The sequence below is a fragment of the Macaca nemestrina genome, chromosome 13 (genome assembly GCF_043159975.1).
Source record: "Macaca nemestrina isolate mMacNem1 chromosome 13, mMacNem.hap1, whole genome shotgun sequence".
Classification (NCBI taxonomy): Eukaryota; Metazoa; Chordata; class Mammalia; order Primates; family Cercopithecidae; genus Macaca; species Macaca nemestrina.
Genome location: NC_092137.1, coordinates 18,494,231 through 18,511,186, shown reverse-complemented (window position 1 = coordinate 18,511,186; position 16,956 = coordinate 18,494,231). Strand labels below are relative to the sequence as shown.

General features: G+C 43.6%; 1 protein-coding gene across 28 annotated transcripts in view; it reads right to left on the bottom strand.

Annotated features, from left to right (window-relative positions):
• LOC105479897 (uncharacterized) overlaps positions 1-16,956 on the bottom strand; it is a 226,813-nt gene that overhangs the window by 15,786 nt on the left and 194,071 nt on the right. For 3 of the 28 annotated variants that reach the window (XR_011611515.1, XR_011611517.1, XM_071076269.1), the window contains one exon: positions 13,455-14,397. The exons of 20 other annotated variants lie outside the window; for them this stretch is intronic. Coding sequence is in view for 1 of the 8 variants with exons in the window: in XM_071076269.1 (XP_070932370.1) it covers positions 14,253-14,397 (145 nt within the window). In the remaining 7 variants the exon portion in view is untranslated. Of the gene's footprint in view, positions 1-13,454; positions 14,398-16,307; positions 16,685-16,956 lie in introns of those variants that run through there. 5 more of the 28 variants (XR_011611504.1, XR_011611516.1, XR_011611524.1 and 2 more) reach the window with 3 other exon arrangements.

The window sequence follows — 16,956 nt, the reverse complement described above, 5'->3', positions numbered from 1 at the left end:
TCTCACCTATAATCCCAGCACATTGGGAGGCCGAGGTGGGTGGATCTTTTGAGGTCATGAGTTTGAGACCAGCCTGGCTAACATAGTGAAACCTCATCTCTACTAAAAGTACAAAATAGCCAGGCATGGTGGTGGACACCTGTATTTCCAGCTACTCGGGAGGCTGAGGCAGGAGGATCACTTGAACCCAGGATGCGGAGGTTGCAGTGAACTGAGATTGCACCACTGCACTCCAGCCTGGGCAACAGAGCAAGACTGTCTCAAAAAAAAAAAAAAAAAAAAGACCGATTTTTTTTTCCCCATCAAAGCACTCACAGTCTAGCAGATGTAGATAAATGCACGTGCACAAAAAAGCTATAATGCAAAATGGTAGAGTCTATGGTAAACAGCTCAAAGTATAACTAAACTTGGTTCTTGGGAAGCTTTGGATAAGCATGTAATGTTGAGTTGGCCTGTGAAGCATGGGATCCTTGTGGAGAAGGGGAAGAGATGTGTTGCAGACTGTGGAAAAACACATGAGGAGGCACACAGACGTGGCCTTGTTGTGGCAGGAGAGTGAAGACCACAGAGGACCCTGGATGGATGAAATGAATATCACAAAAGGTCTGAAGGGCATGTGGAGGAATGTAAAGGGTGCCTAGACTTTTAGATAGTAGGGAAGATCAGAACTTTCTTAGTACATGAATGGCACAGTTAGCGTTGATTTCAGATAGATTACAAGGACAAGGTATATTAAAGTGTGGACGGTGGTGACAGACCAGCTAGTTAGGGTAGAAAGAGCTAGTCAGGGTTTCTGCCAGTCTCACAAGAATTGAGAGAAGTGATAGCTACTTTAGGAGAATTGACAGCTCAGGAAATTTGCCAGATGTGAGAAGTCAGTAAGAGAGTAGAGGATAGAAAGATTTTAAATGGGATTAAAATAACAAAACTGATTCTTGGCCTTTGGCACTTAGGCATCCCCTCGGCACCTGGCCCACCCTGAAACAGGGCAGAAGAAACTCCAATAACCTCAGCCTTCTCTGGAAGACTTAATCTTCCCAGACAAGTCTGAGGAGAGATTAGAAAGAGACCACTGGGGCCAAAGGAAGGATCTGTCTAGCCCTGAGGCAGCACAATGATTTCTCTTCATTCACTCATCTCTTTAATCCTTTCTTAATCATTTATTAAGCAGCTTCCATCTGACCTCACATAACTTGGTGGAGAAAGTAGGAAAGTAGATTTTATGGGATGAATTTTGTCCCTGTAAATTCTTATGTTGAATCCCTAACTCTCACCTTAGAATGTGACTGCATTTGGAAATAAAGCCTTTAAAGAGGTAAGTAAGTTAAAATGAAGCCATTAGGGTGGGCCCTCATGTAATCTGACTCATGTCTTTCTAAGAAAAGGGCACTTAGACACACAAAGAGATACCAGGGATGTACACAAAGAGGAAAGACCAAGTGAAGACAGGGAGAAGCCTTGGAGAGAAGCCTCAGAAGGAAACATCGCTGCCGACACCTTGATCTTGGACTTCCAGCCTCTGGAACCATAAGAAAATACATTTCTGTTAAGCCCCCCAGACTGTGCTATTTTGTTGTGGCATTTCTAGCAAATGAACACAATGGATGACTACAATTTGTAGTGATGAATTTGATACAGTTGAAACCTGGTACCCTGGGGCACAAGGGGAATCGTGATCAATTCAGCCCATGAGATCTAGAGGAGCAAGAAGTCCTCAAATGAGGTTCTGAAGGATAAGCAGGAATTTGCCAAGCAAAAATTGAAGGATGCCATCCTAGGCAGAGGAATTTCTGCTTTTTGGCTCCTCAGTTTGTCTGTCCATTCCCAGGGTCTGTTTGCCTCAGCTGTCTTCCAGCTAGACCCTATTTTCAAAAAGAGCACGAGGTCTGTTCTTTCTCGAGGCAACTGCCCTGCTTTGCCTGACTCTGCTTGGGTACATCCCAAGCAAGCTGCCTTCAAGAGTCTGTAAAATCACTGCTGACAGCCACAGCCCACATGGCCCTGCCAGCAGAGGCTCCTCCAAATGGCCCTTCATCCAGAGAGCATTGACCTAGTCTCATGGATTGGCCCTGCTTAAAACGCATGCGTTTTTGTGCACCACCATGACCAGGGAAATGGTGTTATTCCCTGATTGCCAGGGCAGCCGGGTGACAATAGCAACCCTGTGATTGCTGCTATCAGGACCACATGAAATGGGTTTAGGAAGGAGGAGCTCTCTTATCTAATGTAGAAGGAATACCAGGTAGACAAAAGCAGCAGCTGCTCATTGCAGTATTATTTTTACTCCCATTTAGAGAAGAGAAAACGGAGGCTTAGAGAGGAAGTGGCTTGTGAGCATTAAACATTCATTCATTCATTCAGCCATAAGTTATTAAGCACGTACTATATGTTAAGCACCATGCTAAGTCCTTGGAATCTATTAATGACTGAAACAAACACTTCTAGTTTTACGTAGATTGAACTACAGGGGAAAGTGACATCAAAAAAGAATAAAATTTATAAATTAATTGTATACTAAGAAGGTGATCAGGGAAAAAAATAGGGGAAATAGGTAAAGGGGTGCAGGCAGAGATAGTAATAATTTCACAGGGTAAGTCTCATTAAGAAGTTTATATGTAGGCAGAGACATAAAGGAGGTGAACCCGTTGGTTAGGCCAAGGAAGCAGCAATACAAGGGCCATCAAGTGGGAGCTGCGTCTTGCATTGTCGGAGGACAAATAGCCAGGAGGACAGTGTGGCTAGAGAAAAGTGAACAAGGTTAGAATATGAGTCAGGGTGATTGGAAATTAACAGGTGTCACCTTAGGTGGCTTGGGTTTCTACTAAGAACTTAAAAGGACCTCAGGCCAGTGCTTCCTGTAAGGATGTAGGCTGCCATTAAGGGAAGTGGGGAGCCATCACAGGATTTTGAGCAGATCAGTACTTTGATCTGATTCAGAAGGATCACTCTGACTGCAGGGGTGAGAATAGATTTCTCTATATTTTCAGTAGGAGAAGAAAGCACACAGCTTAAATCCAGCCCTGGCTTTCTCTGACTCCAGAATCACAGCACTTATCCTGTGATGTATATGGAGGGCCTGGAGCCCTTGAGTGTGGAAACTTTTAGACAGCGAGATCCTCAGGACTTAGCAAGGCCCCTGTCCTGATAACCCCCATCTTCGTACCTCCAACCAGTAGAGGGCATTTCCTAACCAGTATTTCATACCTAAAGAATCTTTCAAAAAGTCTCCTTGCTGACCCAAATCTCTGTGTCAATGAAGAGATTTTATGGGCTTGTTTAAGAACCCCATTTGCTTTTTATACAGATTTTTTTTTCCTAGTCTCTTTTATACCCAAGTGATATTTTTAAATTAATTTCACCGAAAAGGATATTGTTATGAAGCTTGCTTATATAAATTGTATATGCAAAGATTCTCCAAGCCTCTCCTTCAAAGTAGAGCTCTTTTGTGTGCAAATGAAGCCTCCTTCTGGATTATATTTCTATGTCCAGGTTTGCATAATTATTATTGCTAAAAATGTATCCCTTTTCCTCAGGCCTAGCTCTCTAACCTCAACAGGCAGCATGCTCCCAGAGTCGGGCCAGCCCTCTGCAGAGGCCTGGATCTGAGGGAGGAGAGGTGGGCCAGGCAGAGGTAAGCAGGGAGAAGAAGGGCATCCTAGCTCTTTGAGGACTGACCGACCATTAGCGTTACCTTGGCTGAGTGGGGCTAACCAGAGCGTCTTCCTCTCTTCTGACACCACATCACGAGCACCCTGTGAGGGAAGCTCAGGACCTTTGGAGTTGGGAGATGCTTGGTCTGTGCATAATAGCAAAGGCTCTAGAGCCAGAGACCTGGGTTCTGGTCTCCATTCTTCCTTCACTAGCTGTGGGTCATCAGGTCAAGTGACTTAATCTCTCTAAACTTAACTCGTCTGTGTGCAATATGACTATATACGGGATAACATGTATAAACACTCGATGTGGGACCTAGCACAGAGTAAGAACTCTGAATATTCACGATGTCAATATTTATTCAGATGCAAAAGACCAGAACTCAAGCCCACCCCTGTCCTTGTAAAGCCCACCCCTGTCCTTTATAAACCTGGGCAAGTTACTCCCTTTTCTGAGTCACTTATGAAATGGAGTTAATGATTCCTGACTATGTTCCAGCATTATTTTGGAGTCTGTATGACATCATAAATGTGGAAGTACCTTGCACATTTTTATCATTACAAAGCAAATAATCTCAAGGGCTTTGGACTTTCAGAAGCTTCTGATCTGGATAAACTGACGAAAAAAATATGCTTCACAGACTTGGCATAGTTATTTATAGCCTGGATCCCATAAGCTGTAAAGTATTTCCTATGGGGGAGCATGCAACAGGACCCCTTGTTTTGGTTTTATTAATGAAACGGGTTTCATGTGTTACCTGAGACCTGTAAGCACCACCTGAAACATCCTTGCCATCTACTTCCACTGCACTGCCAACTTTTAGATACGCTTACTCAACGCCATGTAGTTCAGGGGCAAGGGCAGGAAGAATTGAATAGCAAATGGGCAGGAGGCAATAGAGTGAAAGTGAACACTGGTACCAAAGAGACCTCTAAGGGAGTCGATGTCAGACAAGCATGTTTAAAATCCCCTTCAGGTAACTAGTGTTGCACAAGAGTGGAAGGAAATACAAAACCATAACAATAACGAAAATAGCTAAGGTTTTCAGAGGAAGGAGAACTCACTGGGGTCTGTATGAAAAGCCTTCCTGGAGAAAATCAGAACTGAGAGTAGCTGGAGTACTGGGAAAATAGAAGAGAACAGCAGGAAGTTACTAAAATCTGATGCCATCTCTATCCTTTGGTTGTTTAGGACTAAGGGGTGAGACTACTCTGTGCTTTCAAGATAGCCCGTCTGAAGGAGCCACTCCTGATATTTAAAACTGCAAGAATGCTTTGGTCAGACCTGTGATCCAGTGGACTTCAGGGGGAATCTGTAGGAGGCAGGACTTGTTTTCAGCCTTGATTTTGGTAAATACACCCACTGCCCAACTCTTCGGCAACGAGTAGGAGAACAGCCCCTAACATTTATGAGCCCTTACCATGTGCCCTTAACACTGTGTTAGATACAGGTGCTCCTTCATTTACAATGGGGCTATGCTCGGAAAAAAACATCATAAATTGAAAACATCCCAAGTCAAAAATGCTTATTTTCCACCAAATATTTTCACTGTACAATGGTTTTGTCAGGACATAAATTCATCATGTGTATCACTTTCGCACCACAGTAAAACTAAAACAAACAAACAAACAAACAAACAAAAACCAGTAAGTAGAATTACTGCTAAGTCGGGAATCATCTGTAATTTCAACTTTACAGGAATGACATGATAAGGTCCTATTATTGGATTAATTATGTACTGCTACATAGTGAATTGCCACAAATTTTAGTGATTTAAAATAACACACGTCTATTATCTCACAGTTTCTGTGAGTCAGGAATCCAGGTATGTCTTGCCTGGTTCCTTCAGCTCCAGGTCTCTCACACGGCTGTAATCAAGATATCAGCCAGCTCACAGTCATCTTAATTCAACTAGGGCAGGGTTCATTTCCAAGCACACTCAGTGGCCTTTGGTTGGTCTTAGTTCTTTGCTGGCTGTTGGGCAGAGGGTGTCCTTGTTTCTTGACATCTAGACCTCTCAATATGGCAGCTTGCTTCCTCATAAAGAGCAAGGAAGGCAGAGTGAGGGAGACAGCAAGATGGATTTAAATTGATTTAAGAGTCTTTTAAAACCTTATCTCACAAGTGACAACCTGTCACTTATGTGATAGTCTCATTAATTACAAGGAAGTTACTGGATCCACTCCATGAAGGGAATTGCACAAGAGTAGGAATACCAAGAGGCTGGGCTCTTTGGGGGGCACATCTTAGAGGCCTTTTAAAACTTTATCTCAGAAACGACATCATGTCACTTATGTGATATTTTCATTAATTACAAGGAAGTTACTAGGTCCACTCCATGAAGGGAATTGCACAAGGGTATGAATACCAAGAGGCTGGGATCTTTGGGGGACCTCTTAGAGGCCTTTCTACTATAAATATGATCTCCATTTTATACAAGAAGAAATGGAAGCTCAGAGAGTTTGGAGAACTTGCTTTAGGGCCTCATAGCTAATAAATTGGAAGGAGGTTATGAATGTGGGTAATCTGAATCCAGAGTGCCAATGCCTTTCACCAGGATGCCCTCCAAATAGCACGAACCATGCTGTGCAGAAGACAGGCTTTCTTCTTCAGCTATTAGCGCTGCTGGGGGGCTGGAGTTAAACCCAACTTACTGTGCCAGAGAATAATCTGTACATCTTGCCTGCCACAACTCAGATTCAGATAGCAATAATTGTGGTCCTGCTGGAGCACAGAGTAAAGCACTCATTAGAGAAAGTCTTGGCCTTTGGAGGATAGAGACATAGATAAAAACACTGAGTGCCTAGCTGGCACCACCTCAGGGCCTTGGACTTTCATCCACGTGGGGAAGCGTTGTCCCCTCATTTTCGTGGGGCTCTCTTTTCTCATCCAAGCTTCTTTTTGAGGTTTTCTGTAACCTCTCCAACCTAAAACATCTGACATACCCATCCCTCTCTATTCTATTTTTTTGTTTTGTTTTTATAGGATTTCTTCTGGTTTGATATTATTTTACTAATTTTGTGTGAAATTGATGATGATCTGTCTTCTTGCACTGGAACATAAGCCTCATGGAAATCAGACCTAGTCTGTCTTATTTACGCTTATACCCCTGGAACTACATGCAGAAGGCTCTCAATGGATACTTGTGGATTGATTTGCCACATATATAGCAGACTAAGGGTTAATTGGTATTTAGGTTGTATAAAGAATACATTCATAAGGAAGAGACAAATATCCAATGGAAAATCAACCAGAGATGTGAACAGGCATTTCCAGAAAAGGAATCCTGAAATGCAATGAGCTGGAGTGCCCCATTAGTAATCAGAAAAAGAAAATATAAATTTATTTCCAACTGACTAGCAAATATTAAATGGTTTCACAATCAAACATGATCAAAGCTAGTGATAAACACAAACACTCACATACTACTGGTGACAACGTAAAGTGGTTCATCTACTTGAGAAAGCAATTCGGCAATATGTAGTTACATTAAAAATTAGCAGCCTCTATGGTCTGCAATTCCACTTCCAGATGTATATTTTAGAGGAATTCTCAAAGATATGTACAAGAAGACATGTACAAGAATATTCATTACAGCATTATTTTTAACAGTGAAAAGTTGGAAAACATTCAAATGTCTACCTATAAATAAATACAATATACTCTATGTGTGTGTGTGTGTGTGTGTGTGTGTGTGTATATATATATAAAAATTACATTCAGCTGTTAAAAATAATGACCCATATCTATATACAAATCTCAAAAACATGTTGACGTCCACTTCTGGTTCTGATGCAGTAGCTGTAGCAAATCACTGTTCTAGCTGAGAACAGTAAGAAAAACATTTTAGAAAATTAATTGTCTTGAAGGCAGCAGAGAGCTGCTGAAGCAGCCAGGAGGTTAAGACGTCTGAACTCCACTTTGACATCTGCATTGGCTAATTCTCTGTGCAGGGGCCTGGGAAGCCTGGCAGAGGACAGTTGCTGAGAAATCTGAAGGCACTGAGCAGAGAAACAATGGAGTCTGCAACTGCCAAGGCAGCTAGGACTCCAGGGGCCACAGTGTCAGGGTGACTGTAGACTCAGGGAAATGATGCAATAGTTGACGGGCACTTAATTATAGAGATATCTGCGGCATGGCATTATTGGGAGAACCAAATAAAATGAATGTGCCAATGTGATGTCTTCTTGGCAGTGACTTTCCCTGCAGGAGGCAAGGTGGCATGACAAACGAGCCAAGGATGTCAGGATGGTGCCTCTTTAAGAGATGCATTGCTGGGTAAATCCTATGTGAAATTGTCTAGAAGTAAAAGTTGTGAGTTTAAATCCCAATTCTAATCTTTCTTTTTTTGTTCCATTTCCTCCTCACAACTTCTATGTGACTTTGTATATTGTACCGTATGGTAGAAAGTTAGAGGAATTTAAAAAGAGTCTGCAAAGTGCTCAAAATTGGAAATTACTTAAGTTTTCAAAATGCATAAAATTAATGAGAATTGCATAATAATCAATAGTGCTGAATTCATGTTAAGCTTTGTTTTCATTACTGCCCCATGGCAACGGTCTCTTTGTTAGCACGCACAAATCTGTCACCAGCCCATTCTATTGTTTACCAAAAGGAGTTGGCAGGGGGTCATTTTTGTCACTACTCAGTGTTCTTATAATTAAATTTTTTTCTGTATCTTATATCAATGTCACCCAAGGGTACATTAAGTAGTGGAAATAGTGCTTTTGCTGAAAAACATTTCTGAGAATAAAAACATTAGGAAACAGGATTAGATGTGATAAAATACTATGATGAGGACCAAATATCTGCCAGGATAACTCAAGCAGTTGATTTAGGAAGACACTACAGATAACCTCATTGAAAATGAAAAGCACTATTAAACAGACATATCTAAATTTTCAAAAAATCCTTAGTGACATATCCTCTATTTATTGTTATAAAATTAAGTTCAAAAGCAAAAACAAAAAAGTTACACTTTCCAATGGTACTTACAGATTTACAAGTCTCAAAAGTGAAATCTATGCTTCTTTATATTTGTGCCTGGAAGAAAATTAGCTTTGAATTATTCAAATGTGTAATTATGTGAAGTTTCCAGCAATGAATTATTCGTGTAGAAAGGGACTGCCTTGCACTGACCTCCACGGAGGCTGTCGTAGGCCATAGTTATCTGTGGATAGCCTGTCTTCCTACCTAAAGACGTCCTGAGAGCAGCATCCAACCCCGTCCGTCTGTGCCCTCCCAGCGCAGGGGCCAGGGAAGTTTCCCACAACCCTCTCTCCCCTAAGGCAGTTGTTGGGGGTCTGTGGAGCTGGGATTGCTCCCATACCTCCCAGAAACCTCACCCTGGGCCTAGGGGACCGGCCTAAGATTGCAGGGCTTCTGATGAGGCTAATACAATGGGCTGGCTAAACCCTGAATAGTTAAAGTCTAGGAACTCGATAAGGCAGTGAAAGCTCAGTGCAAATGACGGCCGCCTTCCAAGTCTTGATAATTTCAATATGTTTCTCAAACTTGGCAGAGAAGTCCGGCCTCTGGCCAAACTCTCACGATAAACCAAGGCAGCCTTACCCTTGGTTGTGCCTTTGCCTGGAGTCTCAGTCCCCAGAACATGTGCAGCAGGCTGAGGGGTGGCAGGCAGCATGGCCTAAAAGCAACTAGAAGCAGGGGCTTCAGCATCCCCGTTACAGCCTGTTTAACAAGTTCTCACTTTAGGCCTCAATTTCCTTACATGCCAAATGAACCTTGCATTAGATTATTTCTGAAATTCCATCTTTTTTTTAAGGGGGTATGAAAATAAAAAAGAAATTGCCTAGCCACCATCTTCCCCCCAAAAATTTGAACATACATTTTACAACACACCAACCCCACAATAACGTTTCCTTCCCTCAGTGCTGATCCCTGCTACCTTGAGTTTAACAATGCTCAGAGACCTTTCCTGTGCTTTCTGTTTTATGATTTGAATATGACAGAGTCCAGAGAAAAAGAAGAAAATGTCTCCCTCTTCTCGGGACTATCCTTCTGTTTCCACCTCTCCAGCTGTGAAATGAGAATAACAATCATTACCATAAGGAAATACTTATCTCCAAGGGATATGGGGAAAGTTCATGAGATAATAGCGCTTGTAGCTGCCAGAAGAGGAGGAAGGCAGGCAGGAGCCCCTGACACCCGCCCCAAGGGGTGGTAGCTCTTAAGGGGTTATAGGGAATCGCTCCAGGGGTCCAGGTGGGAGCAAGATGGGAGCGTCAGGAGTGTGGGTTTGCAGCTTGGTCTTATTATTATTATTGTTATTATTATTATTTTTTAACTTCCTGGGTTTTGGTTCATTGCCTTTCCTCCTCCTGCTGGAAGATTCCGGCGTCAGAGACCCCAGGAATTCCTGCCTTGACATTGCCTTTTTCAGTACTTCTATTCCTGACATGTCTTTGGGAACACTGTCAATATCCTGGCAAACCACTTGACATTTTTCCCCAGCAAAGCTGTTTCTGAGTCTGCATTCAAAGAGCAGACTTTCTTAAAATTAGAATTTGGTCCTGCTGCCCTTCAGCAATTTGAGGTACCCAATCCAGGGTTGAGACAGGCCAGTTTTATTTTTAGGCGTGGATAGTGCCTTGCTGTTCCCCACAGAAAATCTGAATCTTTTTGGCCTGTGGCCACACACTTGTCCTCAAGGCCTCACCATGGCTGGGCTGCGTCAGCTCACACCTGAATCATTGCCTTAGCTGCTACCCAGTACCCACCAATCTCTCGGTGCTTCATCCATCCCTCTGGGGTGGCCTTCCGGCCCCAATACTTTTATCAGCAGGCTTCAGCACCTCCCCACTCAAAGAATCAACTCACAGCTACCTATGCCACATCTGTCTGGGATTTTCAAATACAACACTTTGCTTTTTCATCATGATGAGCTTTTGAGGGCAGTAGGCAGTCTTATCTTTGTTTCAATCTTAAAAATTAGAAAAGTAGGGTATAGAGAGTAGTGTGCCCCAACTCAGTATTAGAGATGGAAAGCCAGAGAGGAACCCCAGGACAACTGGATCGAAATATAGGGCTCTGTGTATGCTTGATGGGCTTTCTGCCTTTCTCAGTGATTTTTGGCCTTCACTGAGCATTAGAATCACATATAGAGGATTGAAAAATAATAATTGTTCCAACTCATTCCCCCAAATCCTGTCTGATTCAGCAGGTCTGGGGACCGGTATAGGCATTTTCAAAATGGTGAGACTGGTTCTTCCTGAATTGAAAACCACTATCCTCTCAAGTAAAGACCTAATCATCTTTTCTAGCCTTACCTCCCATGTTCTCCAGATAACAACCTTGGGTCAGGCCAGGCTGGTAAATTCATTATGTCCTGGATTTCTCTTGCTCTATCTGGCCTCTGCTCCTTTGTTTCTATGAGATCCTCTGCCTAGAATGTTCTTCCCAGTCCTCTATCCATACCCAAGAATTCTTCTGCCAGGGTTCAATTCAATCCTGCCTTTTCCAGGAAGGCTGCCATGAATCTCCAAGGCCATGGGGATTCGCCTTTCATGGAATCCTTAGTTTACTCACAGCCAGGAGGAATTATTTTGGCATTTATCATTTATTGCCTTATGTTGCTACAGATCTGTTTCATGGGTTACTCTTAACTCTGCGGAGGGACTGCAAAAGTCACAGAGAGTGTGAGAGAAGGCAGAAAGAATGAATAGAGGATTCAAAGTCAAGAGTCCTGGGTCTGACCCCTGACCCAAACAACTATTGGTGACCTGACCCTGAGCTGATCATGGTTTCCTTACGTTATTTTCACTATTGCTTGTTCATTTTGTCTTAGAGCTTCAGTGGTCTTCATTCCAAAAAGAAAACAATGTAGGAAACCAACGATTTCAAGATTCTGTATCAAAAAGCACCTAGCAGCATTACTGTAATCTCAGAAGCTCTCAATATCTTGCAGGTCTCAATCTGAGACCTAAATCCAAGCCTTCTGTCCAATTTTGTTCTAACTACACCATACGAATGTGAAGACTTGGATTTTCTGAAAAAAATCACAACTAAAAAAATGCATTTTTTCATCACATCCTAAATGCAAGGAAATCCCAGGTCTTCACCTGTAAATATGTGTTGAACTAAAGAATGAGCAAATGAAGCACAACTGAAATTCTACAGGAAACATGCAAAGAGGAAAAAGAGAAGGAATGATCACATCTGACAAGGGGAGTCTGAAACTTCTTTGAAGATGTGATATGTAGCTGTTGAGGTTTTAGGACATAATTTTGCTCTTCCTCTGAGTATTCAGAGTCAATTCAGTATGGGCACTAGGGTCAGAAGGAAGAAGCTCAAACTATCAGTTGGTAAGTCTGGACTGGAGAACAGGCCTCTTTCACCTGCCTTTGCAGTATAAACGCTTATGAGGGCAGGGCCAGTCCCAGGCAGACATTTTCACCCTGCCCACTGCAGAGGGCATTACTCCTTCATGCCAGTCCTGTCCCCATGGAGGGACTTGCCCTGAGCATGGGGCTTCAGGACTGTCTCTAGAAGGCAACCACAGGGAGAAAGTAAGTGGAAGCCAGGCAAAAAGCCCTTGATTGGCAGGCAGGAGGAACCCTGCAGACGGAGGGATGGTGGAGCTGAGCCGGGTATGCTCAGGTCCTGATCCCCTAGGAAGAGTGAGTCAAAGATGGAGCCAGGGCTGGGAATGTTCCTCCATCTTTTCTCCTCCTAAAGAGAGTGGTGAAATACTCCACTTTGCCTCTCCTCTCTGTGGAAAAAGAGGTATGGATGAGTATTTCTACCTAAAAACGCTCATGATGATAGCAGGCAGACATTTAAGGACAAAAAAGAATCAGAGGAAACAGTATATATAAATTGTACATATGCGTGCTTGATGTGTGAAAATGTGGAACATGTACACGGAAGGGGGTGCACCCTTGTGCATGAAGCCTGTGGTGCACAGAAGAAACTAGAGGAGAAGAAGGAAAAAATGGCATTGCCAGATTTGGAGAGCCTCAGATTCCAGGCTTAGGAGTTTGACTTTGATCATCAGGCAGTGAAAATCTACGCCTCTTATTGGAAACATAACTCTAAAGCATCTGCCTGCACCGGCATAGCAAGCAGTTCTTGTCATGGCAGAAAAACTGGCCTTAGCCACCCCCTCCACTTGACCTATTTGTGAGCAATCCTAGGTAGAGTCCCTGGACTCCAGAATAAGATCATGCTGCACATTCACCTAAAATATATTGTAGGAATTCTGCAGCCAAATATCCTTGACATGAATACAGAAACAACAGAAATACAACAAGCAGATGACTGAGAACTGGACTCATTGGTGGGGATTTGGAGGTGGCAGAGTGCAGCCTGTGGAGTGTTTGGCCCCGAGGGTCACATCATTCTGAGGACAGAGCAGAGCTGCAGGTGAGTACTTAGTGAGGGTCAGAGGTAGTATGCAAACATGAGCTTTGGACTCATTAACTCAAGTAAGACACAGCACTGGGGAAATAAAGGCTGACCCATCAACAGAGGAATTATATTCAACTCTGGTGAGAACCACACCAACAGTCCAAGCAATTTAAGAGATGCAATTAACTAGTATGAGGATGAGCCCTCTAATTTCTGTCTCCAAATCATGGACTCTTTATATTTATTCAGCACACTGCAATGTGCAAAGCCCTTTCACATGACATTACTCATGAGTTGTCACAAACAGCTCTGTGAAGCACGGAGAGCTAGGGGAGCACAATCCCCATTTTAGGAAACTGAAGCTATGAGTTCCATGAGGAGGTCTCAACTCAGGCCAGCTCTCCCTCTGGCTCCATTGTAACCTTGTGGTTTTATTGATGGGGTTTTTGCTTGAGGAAGAGGATGCTGGAGTTGATCTGACTCATCAGTCTGCCTCCCCTGTAGAGGTAGAGGCCTGCGCTAGAGAATATTGTTAGGGTTCTTCATCCTATAAGGTACCATCCACATGTACTGTTTCCAAAGTGACTGGATTTGCTTAATCCAAAGTGGTTAAGTAGAATGACAAACAGAGATGGGGTGTTAAAATTAGGGTTAACTGACAAGATTAAGAACTTCCTATACTGCTAGATTTATTTTCCTGCTTTCCTGATCTTTTAAATGGGCCTAAAATATATATAAGTGGATACAGAGATACAAATTGGTAGCTCTAGGGCCAGAAGATGTTTAAACTAGTGTTTTAAAAAGCAATAGTTTGAACACCAAATTCAGGGCAGGCACCTTCCAGTTCGACAAGGTTCGCACCATTCCCTATTATCTTAGATCCACTTTTATTCATTCAGTCAGTCAACAACAACTATTTACTCTATGCCTGTTCTGAGCCGGGTGTGCCCCCATAATTACATTTTCGTTACCTGCCTGGGCCCACAGACATTTGAATAACCCGTCTCCACCCTAGACCACAATCGAGGGGGGCTCATGTTTGACGAATGCTCCTTTATTCCTCTGAGTGTAACCTCCGTACGTGAAGTTTACATCACCTTGAAGCTAAGGTGTTGTAACTAATGTTTACCCTGGGTCTTCAGAGATTGGTTTTTCCAAAGACTCTGCTGCTTTTCCTTTTAAAATCCCAGAGCCAGAAGCAAATGGTAGGCATTCCTCTCCCCAGAGCCCAACTAGGTGGCTGACACCCGGAAACTTTCAGGGACTTGCCCAAGGCCCCAAAGGTAGCATGGAGGCCTCCCAAAAGGACTGGTCCTCTTGATTCCAAGCCCAGAGGTAGATCTCTTGTCCTTGAGGGGCTTTGGTTTCAGACCCTGCCTGGGAGAACAAAAGAGACTTCAGTTGTCACATCGACACAGCGCCGAGCTGCTCTGTTTTCTAACTTGGCTGGCTTTTCCGTGTGCTGTTTCACATCAAATACCTCCTCCCCCTACTTTCCTTCAGATGATTGGTTGAAATTAAATATCCTGAAATTACATTGAAGGGGGGGGGGCTAATACAAAATTTTAATCAAAATACAAGCTTAACAGTTCCCAGCCTTTGAAATGCGAAGCAGACACTGGGTCCGCAGGGATGCCCCGACATGTTCTCAGGTGTGAAGTTAGCCAAGGAAGGGGCCCACTCTCTGAACATGAGAATTACAAGTAAACCAGCACATTGAAACTCAGGATTTCCAAATGAGGCAGGGCCTTCTCTCCCTTTCCATTGTGTGCATGGGCAGGCTGGCCCAGAGGGAAGTTCTCACTGAGGACACTGTAGGAGAAAGGGTCCCTCCTGAAAGGGTCTGGTGGTTCTCCCCTGTCCCACCTGGCTTTGATCCATAGGTATGCCATCTGGGGCCTGAAAGCTTAGGAAGGAAAGGACTGAATAAAGGAGCCTGCAGGGGAGGCAAAACCCCTGATACAGCAAGAACCACTCGGATGGAATGAGGCAGGCATTGGGCGCCCTCTGGTGGCACATGCCCCACCAGACAAAACGGAGGCTTTCTCCCTGGATTAACTCTATAAATAGAAGGATGATTTATTAAACAGATTTGAGGCTCATTTGAGGCACTGGGCCATGATTGCTTCGGGGCTCAAATAAGGAGGTGCTTAGGACCCTGCCTCTTATGCAAACACCTGGACTCACTTAGCAAGTCACTAGCATGATCTACATTACAAGTGCATCGGACACTGTTGGCTCAGCCGTTCCCAGCCAGGAGATGCCAAATTCCTCATATATAAAAGGAGCTTTAGTAATTCAAGCAAAATAAGCACACTTTTCCCCCCACTGCCTTCCTAGAGACCTAGGCGGCAGGGTTTCTGGGAGGATACACAATACCTTGTTACAAACCATGTAATGTTTTTAAAAGTATCTATCTGACAGCCTTGGCTAAAACCAGATCTTCTATCTCGATTACTTCAATATGTCACATCCATATCGCACCATAGCGTCCAAGCTTTCAGAGCCAAAGCCTCTCTGTCTTGTCCAACCTTCCCATCTGGAAGCAATGAGCTTAATATTCTGGCTCTCCCCCCATAAAAGCTATGTCACAAAAAAGTAGCAGCCTGTGAACTGCTTTAGCCCCCAAGACACACCGGAGCTCCTCATTCTCTGCAGACTCTCTTCAGTTACATTTTAAGACCCTCCCCTGCTCCTCCCGTCCCTTGCTGCCCCTGCCTTCCAAACAGCCTGAGATGCTCAGCGCAGTACCAGGAGGACAGGAGTGAACTGACAATCATTTATACTTTAATCCTCCTTTATGACATTTTGAGGGATGAAGCTTAAAATATCTTGGAGGCTGACAGACTCCCTCTGGACAAACGTCTCTGCTAGAGAAGAAGCATTGCCTTACAAGGACCCGACTGTTTCTGGTGACCCATCAGAGACCCAGCTTTGAAGCCTGTCTTGTACCACCTCTCCCACTCACCTTACCTTCTCCAACATTGCCAGAAAAGTTTCAGTTCCTGGTGACAATGACCTTCCCTATTGCATGTGCCTTAGTCACTAATTGATTCACTTACTCATCCAGTTTGGATTGACTACACGGCATGTCCCTTTCCATGTTCTCTGTTTCATTGCAATGTCAAATGGGTCCCTGGCTCCCAGGAGCCTGGGTCTCTGAGGGAGACTAACCCCACTCCAGAACCATTAGATGAGTGTTCCTTAAAGCATGGTTCATGGGTCATTGCTGCATGGGAATCTTTTGGGTGCCTGTGAAGTGTGCCTATGTCCTGGCCCCTGCCCAGGCCTCCCAAAAGAGAATCACTGGAAGCCAGGCTTAAGAATGTGCATGTTTAATAAAATTCTCCAATAAGTAACTTCTACACACATTAAAATCAAGAAACTCATTGAGTTAGGTCAGATGAAGCAGCAAATGATGAAGTACAAAATGCGAAAAGAGACCACATGAAGCAAAGACAGAACTTAGGGCTTTGCCTGGAAATGACATAATGCTGCTGCTCGGTCCCAAGTCCCAGGGTTTTGGAAGATTGGTGTGAGTGGAAATCACCCTCCAGCTGAGTACCTAGGACTTTGGCTCCTTGACTGTTCTCCTTCGCCTGGAAGCTTCTGGGGGCAGAGGCCAGCTTTCCTGTGTTGAGTTCTTGGGAATGGCCTCTGTGTCCTGGAAGCGATTTGAAAGAGCAGCTCATCTAAGCTCTTCGTTGTATAGGAAATACATCTAGCTGACCAAGGGGAAGGAGGCTGTTTGAGGTCACACAGTCACTCAAAACAAATTTATTTAGGCTAATTCTTTGGTTTGGAGACATCAGTACTTGGAAAGAAGCCAAGCTCACGTTTCTTAAGGCATGTATTCTCCAATGTCCTAAAGCACTGTCCATTCACTGAAAAAGAATACACTAAAGAGTTTTTAAAAGTGCTCATCCGAGAGCCATT